Raw genomic sequence first — 16,938 nt, forward strand, 5'->3', positions numbered from 1 at the left:
GGCGATCCTGAAAGCTATTGGTACCAGCATGGTTTCAGCAATAATGATACAGATGAGGAATACAATGAGTGATTTTATGAGGGTGCTTATGTCGTAGTAACAACAGGCATCTATTTCATACTTATTTTATAAATGCAACCTAAGCAAATATGTGCCTTTTCAAAATAAACACCCAGAGCCTGCCCTAACAGCATGCATATTCTCACACACAATTTACACCTCCTCAGAAGATGTAAATATTGTATATTTTTGTGGGGGGTCATTTTGTCAAGCCTGTTCTGGGTGTATTTTCCCACATGGAAAAGGGTTTTTATAAACTTGCACAACTGTATATGCAACCTACTACTTATTCTAAGGATCCACTACCTTCTAAATGGTTAACTGAACCAGTGTTGAGACTTTTTTTTACCTTATATTCTTCCAATGATTAATTACCAGCCTTTGTATCAGAGTTGCACCCAGTAGTTGGAAATATGCCATCATCTGTCCTGTTCTTAACCAGCTTTCACTTGATGTCACAGTTTTGGCTATTATAGGCCAATGTAAAATCTTCCATATAGTGCAAAAAAAAGTAATTTTTCTTTGCAGTTTCTTTGACAAAGTTAATGCATTACACCCATGGCAATTTGGATTTAGGCCAGGAATAGCATGGAAACTGTCCTGATGTAAATGTCCTTGATGCTGGTAGGATTGATATTTTAACTTCCTTAGACTTCACCGCTGCTTTTGATGCATTGATCATTATCTCGCCTTAACCAATTTGGATATGAGCAATCAATTTCTAGATGGTTTTTCTTTATTTCTGCTTAATAAATTATTTTCTGTGTTCATCAATTCAAATTGTTTGGCTTTCTTTCCCTCCTTTGCGGGATACCACAGGGGTCTACACTGGCCCCAGGTTTTAAACATTTTTCTGAGCTCATTGGCAGAACTTATCAATAATTTGGGCTTCTGTTTCTACATGTAGCTGATGATGTACAGCTTCTTGCTTTGTTGATCACATGGTATTTGACTTAAGTCCTCTGAATAGCTGCCTCAAGCGGTTACACACTGGTTAGCCTCCAAATGGCTTATATTAAACGTGGCAAAAAAAAACCCAGATGTTATATGGGCCAAATACAGATTGCTTTGTCCCTCAACTACACCGAGGATTTCCATGTGTTCTGGTTGATTCCATTAAAAAGTCCAGATATTATTGATTACAAGCTGAATTTCATTGACTAGTTAGTGGTGCAAAATTAATTTTTTGCTCTTCAATGCCTGAACTCCATTGCATATCTCTGGACTTTTCAGCCTTACACTCATTAATGTATGCTTTTGCCAATCTAGATTACTACAGTGCTGTCTATAGCGGTGTTAGACCATCTGAATTGACTCCAATGCATCCAGAACACTGACATTAGATTTCTTCACAGGGCAACAAAATTCAGTCACGTACGTGCCCAAGCACACTGGCTTAGAGTTGTGTTTAGGGTTAGATTCAAAATTTGACTGTAGGTCCATAAGCATTCCATAGATTAGTGATTCCCAAACTTGGTCCTGGAGGCACCCCAGCCAGTCATGTTTCAGGATATCCACAATGACGTATGAGGAGAGACTTGCTGACCTGAACATGTACACCCTGGAGGAACGGAAGAAACAGGGGTGATATGATACAGACGTTTGGAGATAGGAAGGCGGTAGAACCAGAGGACATGAAATGAGATTGAAGAGGGGCAGACTCAAGAAAAATGTCAGGAAGTATTTTTCCACGGAGAGTGTTGGATACTTGGAATTCCCTCCTGCGGGAGGTGGTGGAGATGAAAACGGTAACGGAATTCAAACATGCGTGGGATAAACATAAAGGAATCCTGTTTCAGAAGAATGGATCCTCAGAAGCTTAGCAGAGATTGGGTGGCAGAGCCGGTGGTGGAGCGGGACTGGTGCTGGGCAGATTTCTACGGACTGTGCCTGATAATGGCAGATATAAATCAAGGTAAGGTATACACAAAAAGTAGCACATATCAGTTTATCTGTTGGGCAGACTGGATGGACCGTACAGGTCTTTTTCTGCCGTCATCTACTATGTTACTATGGCTGGGGTGCCTCCAGGACCAGGTTTGGGAACCACTGCCATAGAGGGTTTCCATTCCCTTCGCTTCAATATTTGTCCCATATAAGCGAGCTTGTTTACTGCACTCAAAATGAGAACTTCCTTACCTTTCCCACTGTAATTTGTGCATATTTAGATAACATAAGACATATCACACACAAATTTACACCTCCTCTTAAGTTCTTAATGTAGTGTATACTTAACCACTGGCAAACGAAATTTGATCATGTTACCTTGCTTCTAAAAGCGGAACATTGGCTACCCATACAACTCTTTTTTATTTATAAAATTCTGAAACGGTAGATAATATTTATCACTCAGGTCATCCTTAAGTACATAAGTACTGCCACAATGGGACAGACCAAGGTCCATCAAGCCCAGGCATCCCGTTTCCAATTATGATTCCCTATTCTGACTCGCATGACTTTGTTTTTCTGCAACAGAATCGTCTTATTCTCCCCTCTTTCTGCCCAGATTTTCCTTGACACTTTCCAGGATTCAACCTTTAGTGTCACTGGCCCCTATGTGGTGGAACTTCCCTCCCATCCCACCTAGAAATGATGTCTTCCCGTCAATAGTTTTAAAATATCCCTTAAGATCTATTTTTTCACAAGGCTTTTGAGATCCAGTGGCACCCCACTTGGAAAGGGAGGCAGGCAGTTGCCGGTGTGTTGAGTATGCCAAAGACACATGCAGAACCTTCTGTATGTTCTCTTATCCTTCTTCAGCAATACGTAATTTTATTCTCCTCTATGGTTTACTAGTTCTTATCTGTATTATATGATTGTTCTTAATGTAATCGCCCCTGATGGCTCGTCTAAAAGGTGGTATATCAAATAAAAAAAACTTGAAAATTATGTCATTTGATGTTTTTCATATTAATGTTACCCACTAGTTTAATTTTAAACCATTTCGCTGGCAGTATTGTTGTTAAGTGCCGTGAGTCATTGTCCATTCATGGCGAATCTGTAGATAGTTGTCCTGAACTGTGTTTGGTGTTCACTCAGGCAGATATTTGTATCTGCTACACCATGAAATGGATAAATATGCTCTTAAAAAAGTAGGTGCACAGAAGGAGTGACTTAATGTTCTGCCATTTGTGAGTAGGCATACCCAGGAGCGTAGTCTGGGTAGAACAGAGACAGATTTCCACAAGATACATGTATTTTATAAACTATGCAAATATAGGGCCAGATTCTATACAAGGCGCCATAAAAAATCCTCAAGGTGAACATTTCTACCTAAACGTATTCTACAAGTGGTGCCTAGATTTAGGTACAGTATATAGAATACGCTTAGTTATAATCCCAGCGCCTAAACTATGAACCTCCATTTACACCAACGAAAAAGTGGAGTAAAATCCCTGCACATAAATTTACACGTACTGGGCTATTCTATCACTATATGGCGTGAATTTTGGAGCACCCATTTCCCACAAATGTGCCCCTTTTGAATTGCAGCATTAGAATTTAGGGGCGTTCAGTACAGAATAACCTTAGCGAGTTGTTCGTGTAAATTCTAATTACTACCAATTAGTGCTTATTATTGCTTAAGTGCTGTTATCAACACTGCTTAGCTTGTTAAGCAATAAGTTACACACGCTGCTATAGATATGCTTGGATTTCAGTGCAGATCTCTAGGCGCACTATATAGAATCCAGGGGATAAGTACAATATATGCACATATTTACAGCTTTTTCAGAGCATGTATAATTTGTATATGTGCATATGAGGGCTGTTCTATCACGGAAAGTCAGGTAGGCCCTATGTTGCCTTTATTTTAAAAAAGGCTTGCAAAGGACTCATTATGTTTTCTCACATATGCTCTAATAATAAATTCACCCCCATGCATGTACATTCTAAAGTACTGTGTACATTGCAACTCCACTCTGCTTTGTCCAAAGTATGGCCTCCAAGAAATACCGATGCATGGTGTATGTATCATCCTTCTGGTATATGTACTTATATGCAATACAGGGGGGAATAAGTATTTGATCCCTTGCTGATTTTGTAAGTTTGCCCACTGACAAAGACATGAGCAGCCCATAATTGAAGGGTAGGTTATTGGTAACAGTGAGAGATAGCACATCACAAATTAAATCCAGGAAAATCACATTGTGGAAAGTATATGAATTTATTTGCATTCTGCAGAGGGAAATAAGTATTTAATCCCTCTGGCAAACAAGAACCCTAATACTTGGTGGCAAAACCCTTGTTGGCAAGCACAGCGGTCAGACGTCTTCTGTAGTTGATGATGAGGTTTGCACACATGCAGGAGGAATTTTGGTCCACTCCTCTTTGCAGATCATCTCGAAATCATTAAGAGTTCTGGGCTGTCGCTTGGCAACTCGCAGCTTCAGCTTCCCTCCATAAGTTTTTTCAATGGGATTAAGGTCTGGTGACTGGCTAGCCACTCCATGACCCTAATGTGCTTCTTCCTGAGCCACTCCTTTGTTGCCTTGGCTGTATGTTTTGGTCATTGTCGTGCTGGAAGACCCAGCCACGACCCATTTTTAAGGCCCTGGCGGAGGGAAGGAGGTTGTCACTCCAGAATTGTACGGTACATGGCCCATCCATTCTCCCATTGATGCGGTGAAGTAGTCCTGTGCCCTTAGCAGAGAAACACCCCCAAAACATAACATTTCACCCTCCATGCTTGACAGTGGGGACGGTGTTCTTTGGGTCATAGGCAGCATTTCTCTTCCCTCCAAACACGGCGAGTTGAGTTCATGCCAAAGAGCTCAATTTTTGTCTCATCTGACCACAGCACCTTCTCCCAATCACTCTCGGCATCATCCAGGTGTTCACTGGCAACTTCAGACGGGCCGTCACATGTGCCTTCCGGAGCAGGGGTGACCTTGCGGGCACTGCAGGATTGCAATCCGTTATGTCGTAATGTGTTACCAATGGTTTTCGTGGTGACAGTGGGTCCCAGCTGCCTTGAGATCATTGACAAGTTCCCCCTTGTAGTTGTAGGCTGATTTCTAACCTTCCTCATGATCAAGGATACCCCAACGAGGTGAGATTTTGCGTGGAGCCCAGATCTTTGTCGATTGACAGTCATTTTGTACTTCTTCCATTTCTACTATGGCACCAACAGTTGTCTCCTTCTCGCCCAGCGTCTTACTGATGGTTTTGTAGCCCATTCCAGCCTTGTGCAGGTGTATGATCTTGTCCCTGACATCCTTAGACAGCTCCTGCTCTTGGCCATTTTGTAGAGGTTAGAGTCTGACTGATTCACTGAGTCTGTGGACAGGTGTCTTTCATACAGGTGACCATTGCCGACAGCTGTCGTCATGCAGGTACCGAGTTGATTTGGAGCATCTACCTGGTCTGTAGGGCCAGATCTCTTACTGGTTGGTGGGGGATCAAATACTTATTTCCTCTGCGAATGCAAATAAATTCATATACTTTCCACAATGTGATTTTCCGGATTTAATTTGTGATGTGCTATCTCCCGGTTACCAATAACCTACCTTCAATTATGGGCTGCTCATGTCTTTGTCAGTGGGCAAACTTAACAAAATCAAGCAAGGGATCAATACTTATTTCCCCCACTGTATATGGCTGCACAATTTTATTAACATCAGAAATAATGGCTATAAAGACTTTATAATTATGTAAATACCATAATTATTCTAGGGCAAGATACTTAACCCTCCATTTCCTCAGGTACAACGTAGGGGCCCTTTTACTAAGCGGAGTTGATGCTAACATGTGCCTAACACAGCTAAAATGGCACACTGCAGGATGAACTCAGGCAATCCTATGGTAAGTGTCATTTTAGCACACACTAATCCACACACTAAAAATTGTCAATACTTTTTGGGAGGGGGCATGTTAAGGTGTTCTTGCTCTAATCAGTTAGTGCAGCGCCATTACCGCGCTCTAACTGGTTAGTGCAGGACTACCATATGAGTCTTACCACCTACAAAATGGGTGGCGATAAGTGCTCATGCAGTAATTTTTATTGATGACCACAACATTAGCACATGGCCATTATACAAAAAAATGGAAAATCAGCCATTTTACGGCTACAGAACAATGGATTTATTGTATGTGGGAAAACCCTCACAAAAGCGCAACTAAGGCCACTTTTTGCTGCACCTTAGTACAAAGACCCCTTAGATTATAAGACTTCTGTGAACAGGGAAATACTTAAGTACCTGAATGTAATCCACATTGAGTACAAGTGAAAAAGGACCGAGCTAAATCCAAAATCTCTTCACTTTTCCTTCCAGCTCTATGTAGTTCTTAGAGACCAGGGGGACACCTCAATGAAATTACATGGAATACTTTTAAAACAAATGGGAAGAAAATATTTTTTCACTCAAAGAATAGTCACTGCTGGAGGATGTGTACAGCGGTTATAGCCTATCTGGGGGTTTATATATGATTCCCAGAGGCACCAGCCAGAGGTGGTAGTGAGCAATGGAGGCTTTGGGCAATAGGAAGAATCAAGTATTGATGCTCGGAGAGTTTGAAGAGTGAGAACTGGGGGCTGTATGGTAGAGTGTGCCATAGCACCCTGTGCAAGCACTAAAAAGAAAACACTTTCTATGGCAGTCCAGGTGAGATGGGCCAGGTTCCCAGTCCCCCACAGAACTGTAGTTGGTAAAAAGGTTTTAGAACACAGATCTACACTTAGGCCATTAAAAAGACCTACCAATTCAGTGCAAATGTTAAATATCCGTTATTTGATTTTAGTATACCAAAATAAGCGGTTCATACAAAGGAAAATGATATGACTTGTTCACAAAAATGAACTCCAATATTTATCTGTAAAAATGGTGAGTCTAACATTTTCCACCGAGTTTCTTTTGTTTTTTTGTTCTGGAATTAAATGAGATATACAATTCCTGGAAAAAATAAACTACCATAAAAAATGAAAATGAAGGTCATAGACTAGCATTACATGGAATCATGAGCATTTCTAGTTTATCTGAATGAAGAGTGGTTCTTACACTGAATATTACACTTCTATTTCCAAGTACACACTATTATAGGCTATAAATAAAGTAAGAGGATTTGTTGCTGGTAGATCAGAACTGGAAGTGGAAAGTCCAGAGTCTGTTGCTGAGTGCACTTGTTTATGATTACAACATGTATTTAATTTATTTAAATTTGATATTTAGCTGTTCTCCCAGTAAAGCTAAAAACAGGTTACAGAAAAAAAACATACAAAATCAAATAAAACAAATAAATAAAAATCAACATCCAAAAAGCGAACAGAAACAGATAATTAGAATTCTTACAATTTTCAGTTAAAACAGTAATGTTTTAACAGCTTTCCTGAACCCCAGCAGATTAATCAATACATCTACAAAAAGAAGGGATTTTATTCTAGGAGAAACAATAAAACAATATGCACAAGAAAGTGATCATTCAAAGTGCAATGATCTAGCTGGAGGAATATGAAAAATCTCTCACCTTGTGAACACAAGGGACGAATAGGTATACAAGTCGAAACCTTATTCAAAACATATCAAGGAGCAACCCCATGGAAAACCTTAAACGCAAGAACCAATAATTTAAAAAGGCAAGGGGTCCTGTTTACTAAGCCGTTCTACAGGCATGCTAGGGTTTTTACTGCACACTAACCATGTAGATGCCCATAATATTCCTATGGGTGTCTACACAGTTAGCATGTGCTAGTTTTAGCATGTGCTAAAAACGCTAGCGCACCTTAGTAAACGGCCCCAGGTTTCTCAACAGGCAGTGATAAGAGTACCATGTATTGTTCCAAAACCATTACCCCCTTTATAGCCATGCGCTATGATGAAATACTGAAATGTTCCGTGAATAACTGCACTTAGATAAGAAGCATTACCGAAACTAGGAGTGGGTGAGAGGAGCAGCCACACAGGGAGCAACAAAGCAAAATTTCAAGTGTAGGCCGACAGCAGATGAAAAACTAGGAAGCAACCGCTCCTCCCTACTCAAAACTGTGAGATGAAGAAAGAAGTGTGCATAATGAGTGAAGATCAGCGTGGAGGGAGAAAAGTCAGCAACTCTCCGTCCCTTCCAAGTGCCCAGTTTCTTAAGATTAATAAATAAAACCTAGAAGCATATGTCTTGATATAACACCATATTTGTTTACCTTGGATGGAATGAATTTGAAACTCCAGCACTAACATGCCACGTTGCATCCTAACATCTATTGCCTTTAAGTGGCAGCAAACCCAACATTATTAACTAAGGGGAAGCAGCATCTGTTTATAGCCTTCATGATACACTAAGGCCTCCACGTCAGTACTCACTTAATATAATATTTGTCTGGGCTCAGGAAGTTACCTCTGTCACATGGCATAGATTTGGAGTCTTGCTTCATTAGTTAGTCTGATCACAGAATCCAAATGCCCCTGTGACATGGCAGCAGGCATTTTACCTGGCAGTCACTGTGCGCCTTATCACTATAAAATTTAAAGTGAATTTCTAGTGCTTAAATATGATTGTTTTGGCTCTTGCAGTGCTCTGTACGTATGTCAGGGCGTCCGCTACCGCTGGGATGGACTCTGCTAAACTGAACAAAGCAACTGGCTCATAATTTGGGGGGGATAGCGTGATCTCAACGCCAACACATTTTTTGTATAGATAAGTGCACTTTTAGACATCAAACATATAAAGGGCGAGTGACTGTACTCATTCGCAAATGCGCAGTAGAGACTCTCTGCCCCGCCCCCGCTTCAATACGGGGGCGGGACAGAGAGGGAAGTCTCTACTGGCATGCTGCAGATGTCGGAACCTCTCCCCCTCCCGGAGTTGCCGCCCCCCTCCACCCGGCCCGAGCAGCACTGTAAACTTACATCAGCACGCAGCAGCAGGCACATCAGCAAAGCTGCCGTCGGGCTTCCTTCTCTGCCTTTGTCCCGCCTCGCCAACGTTACGTCACACGAGGGCGGGACACAGGCAGAGAAGGAAGCCCGCCCCGACGGCAGCTTTGCTGATGTGTCTGCTGCTGCGTGCTGATGTAAGTTTACAGTGCTGCTCGGGCCGGGTGGAGGGGCGGCTGCAGTGACTCTAGGGGGGGGGGAGGGGGGCTAGGAAACCCCCCCATTCCAAAAGTAGCCCGTTTTCATGGGCTCAACGGCTAGTTTTATATATTTTATCAAATGTCACTGAGGTTTGAAGCATATTATTTACAGTCTCATGATGTGCATATCTTGCAAGTGCAATGATTAAAATTGATGACTGAGTGCCAAGAGACCTTCAGGGGTCTTTTTTTTTTTTTTTACTAAGGTGTGCTAAAAAAAAAAAAGGGCTGCATTAGTGTAGGCGTGCGTTTTGGTTGCACACAAATCCATTTTTCAGCACGAATGTAAAGCCTTTTAATTTTTGACAAAAATGGACGTGCGTCAAAATAAAAATTGGTGCGCATCCATTTTGGGTCTGAGACCTTACCGCTAGCCATTGACTAAGTGGTAAGGTCTCATGCGTTAATCGTGTGGTAATTGTATAAGCACGTAGAATGACAATTACCCCCCGGTTTCTGCAGCATACCAGAAAATAAAAATTATTATCTGCGGAAGCGCATCAAAAATGAAATTACTGCAAGGGCCGTGCGGTAGCTGGGCGGTAACTCCAAACTGACATGTGATGGGCGTGCGTAGGTGCCTATGCGGCTTAGTAAAAGGGCCTCTCAGTGACTCTATGACAGTTTCTCGATTCATTGATAAATGATTTTCTGCATATTATCTTTAGAGATGCACAAATTCCACAATTGGTATTGATTATAATATTTTTTGATTGATTAACTGATGGGATGAAGGCAGAAGTGTGGTACAGCGCAGTAGCTACAGAAGCCATTTTTTAAGCAGATCAGTCTAAAAACATAGTTGCCCAACAAATTTTATTTTTCATTTTACGTTAAAGAAAATGTCAAAACTGTGTCAACACATATTTTGAATGAACGAGTGTTGTGAAGGAATGTTGGAGGGCTTTCTATTTGTACTGTTTTTGAGGAGTAGAATTATGATGGAATTATGATAGTTAAAGTAAGTACTCAAGTCTGGTAATATCAAACTAAATCACCTAATGGGATGCTCTAACTTTACCATCATAGAGACAATTTATACAGTGATCCTGCACCACTGCATGTACCTGTAATAGAGATATTAACTTGACAATGCTTATATTCATAATAATAATCCTATGTCAATTCCATTCTAGCTTTTTTATATCAGTATCCAAGTGCATAGAACACAGCACAAGACACTGCAGTCAATTCATAAGCATCAGTTGACGATCTTAGGATCTTATGGCATTGTGTGGGGAGCTCATAATATGCAACATGGAGGGCCCTTTTACTAAGCCATGTGCCAATTTGGAACTACCACTCAGCTACCTCATGGCCCGGGTGATAATTTCATTTTTTACGTGGACCCACTATGCGCCCAAGAAACTTTCTGGTGCGTGGCACTAACCAGGCACATGTGCTGTTGATTACCACCTGGTTAACACACGAGACCTTACCGCTAAGTTAATGGATGGCAGTAAGGTCTTAGGCCCAAAAGGAACGCGCGCCAATTTTTTTTGCCGCATGTCAATTTTTGGCCAACAAAAAGGGGCTTTTTAGTAGGCGCGCTAAAAAATGGACCTGTACACGTCCAATACATGCATCTACAACAGTGCAGGCCATTTTTTAGCGCACTTTAGTAAAAGGACCTCATAGTAATATAGTAGACAGCAGCAGATAAAAACCAGTATGGTCCATGCAGTCTGCCCAACAAGATAAACTACATATGGTATGAAGTGATACATTATATGTATACCTGATCTTAATTTAGCCTTGCCTTTTTAGGGCATAGACCATAGAAAGGACTAGTCAGCCAATTCTTCAGTGGTTATGTAAACTGGTTTGTTACTTTCAGAATATAACTTTAGGAGACCTGTGTGATTTGGAACTGAATTACTACTCAGTTTTATGCAGCATATCAAGAATAAATAACCTAACCTAAACCACCATGCCAAACACTTGGATTATGGATTTTAGATTTGATTAACTTTCCAAGTCAGATTGAGATAGGTTACATACAGATAGAATATTTCCCTGTCCCAGAGTGTTAGCAGTCTAATAGCTTCATCTACAAACCTGCATTAGCACAATCCCTTTATTTTCAATGAGACCTATTTAGTAACAATGGGGTCCTTTTAATAAAGTGCAGTAGAATATCTGGGTTTAGCGCATTCTAATGCTGGGCTTTACTGTGTGCTAAACCCAGATTAAACATGGCAGTTTGCAGGCCCTTATTTTTATTTATTTAATATTTTTTCAGGTCATATGCTAATGTGACCATAAATTGTTACCTTTTGTGTCTAGCATTCCATTTATTTATAATATGTAATTACTCAATCCTCATTTATTTGTTACTAGCTGTTAAGCCCATAAAACGGGTGAGTATTGCAGCCCTCCTCTCTCCCCGGCCTCACCCCATCCACCGATCCTCCCACCCCCCATATCCAGCAACCCTCTCTGCCCTGCTCTCACCCCATGTTCAGCAACCATGCCCTCTCCCCCCTGCCCTCCCTCCATGTCCAGCTACTCTCCTCGCCGCCACTCCCCCCCCCTCCATGCTGGTCCCCCTGCAGTGACCTGACAGCGCCTCTCACCTCCGTGTGAAAGTGCTACTGGCAGCAGCAGATCACTTTGCTGCTGCCTGCAGCGCTTCCACACAGAGGAGAGAGGCACTGTCAGGTCAGTGCAGGGGGCCCAATATGGAGGGGGGGGGGGGGGGGGCGGCGGCGGGGGGGGGGGGTGGAGGTTGGTTCGCGCGATGTTCGTTTCCAAGCGGCGGCGTCCGACAGTTCGACTCCGTTTCCCTCTCTGTTCCGCCCTCTGACATCATGACGTCTTGACGTGAGGGCGGGACAGAGGGAAGTCTGTACTGTGCATTTGCAGGTGAGTCGGTCACTTGCCGTTTATATGTTTGATTACTACTTAATGAATAATATCCCGCATCACTTTTTGTACTCTTAATCACAATAATTGTTACCCACATTGAACCTGATCTATTGGGATAATGTGGGATACAAATTAAATAAATAAAATAAATAAATAAATAAATATCAGTGTGTAGTACCTGCAACATTGTGCTAAATGCTCCTTTGTTAACCCTGCTTTATCCAGTTAGTGTGTGCAAACCCTAATGTGCTGGCGGGACAATATGGGAACACCCACTCTCCGCCCATAATACTCCCCCTCCTATAAATACCTTCAAAAAATACGTAACACGTGGAATACTGTGTGTTAACAGGCAAAATACCACAAAACGTTTTAAGTGCGTTGGCACTCGCTAACTGCGCATTAGCCCCCTAATTCTATAAAAGTTGCCAAAAATTGTGCACGCAAATTTGGACGCACACCCAATTTGTGCACACAATTTAACTGAATGAGCCAATTACTGGTGCTAATTGCAATCATATTTATACACAAATTCAGGCACGTGATCGGTGCCTACATTTTATGCGCTCCCAGAAAAGAGGGTGCAAAAATGGAAAGGACAGGGGTGTTTTGGGGTGGAGCATGGGTATGGATTCAATTTTTGAATGCAATTATAGAATAAGGAGATTCTGCGTGAAATTTAGGCAGGGGGCATTTGCTCCACAATTTTGTCACTGCAAATGGATGCTAAATTTACACACAAGACTTCTATAAACCAGGCATAGCTTATAGAATAGTGCTTAAGCAGGGTTTTTTTTCTCATGCCGTTTTTTCAAGCTCGATTTATAGAATTCACTCCTAAGGGCTTAACTCTCTTTAGTAAAAGGGCCCTTATACACATCAACTTGTGCTAATGCATGTTAATAAATGGGACCTAAATTAATAAATGAGACCTAAATTAATATGTAAGTCAAAGGAGGTTGAAATGACTTGCCCAAGGTCATATGGACCATCAGCAAGATTTGAATCCCAGTGGCCCACTGTTTTAATCTCTAATCACCATTTAATAGAGTCAAGTTTCATGCGCAGAAATTTTTGTGAGGCTAATATTTATCTGTAGAATAAACCTGCTCAGATGTGTACTGGTACTTGCACAGTGAAGACGCCTTACTGCAGAACCTTTGTGCATGCATCCTGATTAGCATGCAGATTCTGTACACTTTGAATTTACATCTCATTTGTTTACTGCATCACTGAAGAATATTTCTGGTTAATCTCGCGGTAGAAGCTGTGCACTCAGTCATTTCTGAGCAGCTCTACTACATGGTTTCTGCATTGTCGTTTAAGTCCTGCATGCCACTAAGGACTAAATCTAAAATGACTCTCCCTCTTGTCGTTTCTGAACAAGCCTATAACTTATTTCATCTTGGAACTTTACCTCCCTAGCATTTCATGATCTGATATTTATCCAGTCAACACTGGTGATAACTGAAATCACTCGTGGGAGTTGCTAATTTGATGGTTTACCTAATTTCTGCTGACATTTCGTTTATTCTGGCCAGATGTAGTATTATGCCTGCAAAGTATTCTCTTTCCCTTCACAAATATTTTCTATCCATAATGTATTCCGCATTGGGTGAATCAGATTGGAGGAAGGGGTGGTAAGAGTGTTCTGCAGGAAACAGCCTGCAATCATATATAATTTGTATCCTGGTATCAGTGTCCCACTGGGTGTCCTCCTTCCAACAGATTCCTGAGATGCTTGTTCTCTCTCTTCCTTTACTGCTATACATTCTAACACTCCCATTTTATTTTTAAGACTTCTAGCATTTGTATACAGATATTTCAAACCATTTTTTGTTTTAATCTACAACCTGCTTAGTGGTCAACAGGAACTTACAATATTACTCTTTTTGCTCTTCCCTTAACAGCATCTGGCTTACCTTTGATTTATTGCAACGTCTCTATCAGGATACCTTAACATCCCTGTTTTGATAGCATGCATCGAAGATTCCTTAGTCAAACCATGTGGCCCTGAGTGACCGTCGGCTTTCCCCCAAGGTTCTCGTTTAAAAGCTGCTATATCTACTTTCTGAAGGACAGTGCCAGCCATAGGTGGTCGGTGACTCAACTGTTTGGGGAGGCTAAAGTGGGTGGGGCTAGGGTCAGGGTATGGGACAGAATGGAGCAGAACAGAGCAAGTTAAAATCCATGCCGGGGGGGGGGGGGGCAACACCTATGTCACCAGTCAAAGGATAGTGGAGCACTTTTGAACACTGCAAAGAAGGAATCCTTCACTGTGTGGCTCTGCTGCAGATGTATCAACTGTACCTTTGCAATATGCACACTGAATATACTCCAATAATTATATGCCAAAAAAATAAATACAATGAACCAAAATAATGCAACATATTAAACAGGACAATATTTGCAGTATTCTGGAAATATATACAAGTATTTAGCACAGATTTGTAAGTCCTTCAGAGACAGGAAAATACCTACTGCATCTTAATATAACTCTCACTGAGCTACAATTGGAAAAGGGCATGCACTAAATTCAAATCCAAAATCCAGTACCAGGCATACTGTGAAGTAATACAAAAACCCTACAAAATCACTGAGGGCCTATAAAACAATTCTACCATACTATAACATTAGCCTCCAGGAGTCACACAAGGTCCTTCCTAGAAAAATCAACACCGTAAACTGCAGTGGGCAGAAGATCATCAATATACCTATTGAAAATCTAAACAAACTGGATTAGTATAGATCAGTACTACACAGACACTCGATGCTAACAGAATACCGGGCCTTTTTCACACATGATCACAGGTAGACCCTCATCAAGTATAGAATAAGTAACCACAAACTAAAAATAGAAATAGGTAGACAAATATTAAACTGAACCCCAAGTCATCATACTCTGCAAACAATGCAAAACCAAAGAAATAGAACAGTGACATGTCCCTTTGTACCGTGCAAAATCTAGACAGCAGATGTAAATTTCAAAAACTGACAAATTTCAATTGCTACATTAAAAATTAGGCAGTCACAAAAGAGAGGGTAATACAGTATACACCACAGACCAAAAAAAGCAGCACTGGGCCTTCAAGATAGAGATAATAGCCGCCCTTTATTCTGAAAAGGGTCTCTTTCAGAATAAAGGACGGCTATTATCTCTATCTTGAAGGCCCAGTGTTGCTTTTTTTGGTCTGTGCTACATTAAAAATTAGCAAATAAAACAAAACAAAAAAAAACAAGGTGATACCTTCTTATTGGACTAACTTGTAACATTTTTTGACTAGTTTTCAGAGGCCAAAAGCTCCTTCTTTAAGTCAGGACGAGCATACTTTTACAGCATTATACTGTCCTGAACTGGAGAATTAGGTTTTGGTCTCCGAAAGCTAGTTACAACAATGTACTTAGTCTAATAAAGGTGTCACCTTATTTTTTTTTTTATCCACATTTATTAACTTTTAAAGTGGACTAACATGGCTGCCACATTACTTCATCCTAAATTAAAAATAAAATTTTTTTTCTACCTTTGCCGTCTGCCATTTAATTTTTCTAATTGTGTTGGTCCTGGTCTCTGGTCACTGCTTTCCTGTCTTTTCTAAACTCTCTTTCCACGGGTCTCCTGTCCATGTGTCATTTTTTCTCTTCTGTCTTCTTCACCTCTTCCATAACAACTAACATCAACACTGGTCTGTTCCTTTCAGCTTTCTTCTATTTTTGTTACCTCAGTTTTTCATCTCTTTTCCTCACTCTGGCCCTCCCATTCTCCTTTCTCTTATTCTCCAGTTTTTCACTAGCTCTTTCCTCTCTCCCATTGCCATCCAGCATCTCCTCCTTTTCCGTTTCTATCACCTGCCATCCAGCATCTTCTCTGTCTCTCTCTCTCTCCACCACCATTGCATCTCTCTCTTTACCCCTGTCATCATGCATCTCCTCCCTTTCTGTTTCTACCAACTGAAATCCAGTATCTTCTATCTCGCCATCTATCTCTATCATCCAGCATCCCCTCTTATCTCTTTCTTCTCCCCGCCAGCTAGCATCTGCTCGTCTTTCTCCCCCCCTACCACCATAAGTTCTCTCTTCTCTTTCCCAAAACCCCACCATCCAGCATTGCCCCTTCTGTCTCCCCATGCAGTATTGCTTCTGCCTCTCTCACCTCCTCTCTGTCTCTCCCTGCAACCAGCATTTCCTCTATGTCTCTCCACATAGTCCATCCCGTCATCCAGCATTGCCTGTCTCTCTCATTCAACATGCAACAATGCCCATTGTCTCTCTCTCTCTCCTCTACTCCCCACACTACTCATCATTGCCCTTGCCTTTCTTCCCCACATCCAGCATTGCCCCTTTCTCTCTCACTCCTCCCTCCCTCCTATGCAGAATTTCCCCTAGCCACTGTCTCTGATACTCTCTAGCTCATAGTGTCTCTCCCCCCACACTTTTATTCAGTATTGCATCGTCACTTTGTTACTTTCTCTCTCTCCCATCCCCACCCATCCAGTTGTGCTTCTTTTCTTTCTCCCACCCCACCTATCTACCACCACCCTGCAGCACAGTTTACTTCTTCCCTCTTGTTGTACCTCGGCTGCCAGTCCCGTGCTAATAAGCAATGATAGAAGATCACAGGACCTGATTCTCTAAAGCGCCGCTAGTGCATCCTGTGACAGTCCCATCTCCGCTGATGTAAACTTCTAGGGCTGGCACAAGAAGCAGTAGCGGCACTCCAGAGAGCTGGGCCCTGCACTTTTCAATCATTGTTCATGAGCGCGGATTTGGTAGCAACAGTGCAATGGGAGGGAGCCAAACTCTGTTGCAGAACAGGGGTGGATGGGAGGGGAGTGGCAGTGGGTCCAGCAGGCAGGGAAGTTCACGCCTCCCCAAGCCTCTTATACGGGGTGCCTTTGGTGCCAGCAGACTGGTTCCATCCTGGTTAAGATGGAGCCTATCTTTTCAGC

At 41.8% G+C, this 16,938-nt stretch overlaps 1 protein-coding gene across 1 annotated transcript in view; it reads right to left on the reverse strand.

The window, feature by feature from the left end:
- Positions 1–14,084, reverse strand: part of LOC115459242 (E3 ubiquitin-protein ligase NEDD4-like) — a gene marked incomplete at its 3' end in the record, with an annotated part of 92,613 nt that extends 78,529 nt beyond the window's left edge. The window contains exon 1 of the mRNA XM_030189100.1: positions 13,915–14,084. Coding sequence (XP_030044960.1) covers positions 13,915–14,084 — 170 coding nt within the window. The remainder of the gene's footprint in view (positions 1–13,914) is intronic.
- Positions 14,085–16,938: the final 2,854 nt, after the last annotated feature.

The sequence above is a fragment of the Microcaecilia unicolor genome, unplaced genomic scaffold, assembly GCF_901765095.1.
Source record: "Microcaecilia unicolor unplaced genomic scaffold, aMicUni1.1, whole genome shotgun sequence".
In the NCBI taxonomy this organism is placed as follows: Eukaryota; Metazoa; Chordata; class Amphibia; order Gymnophiona; family Siphonopidae; genus Microcaecilia; species Microcaecilia unicolor.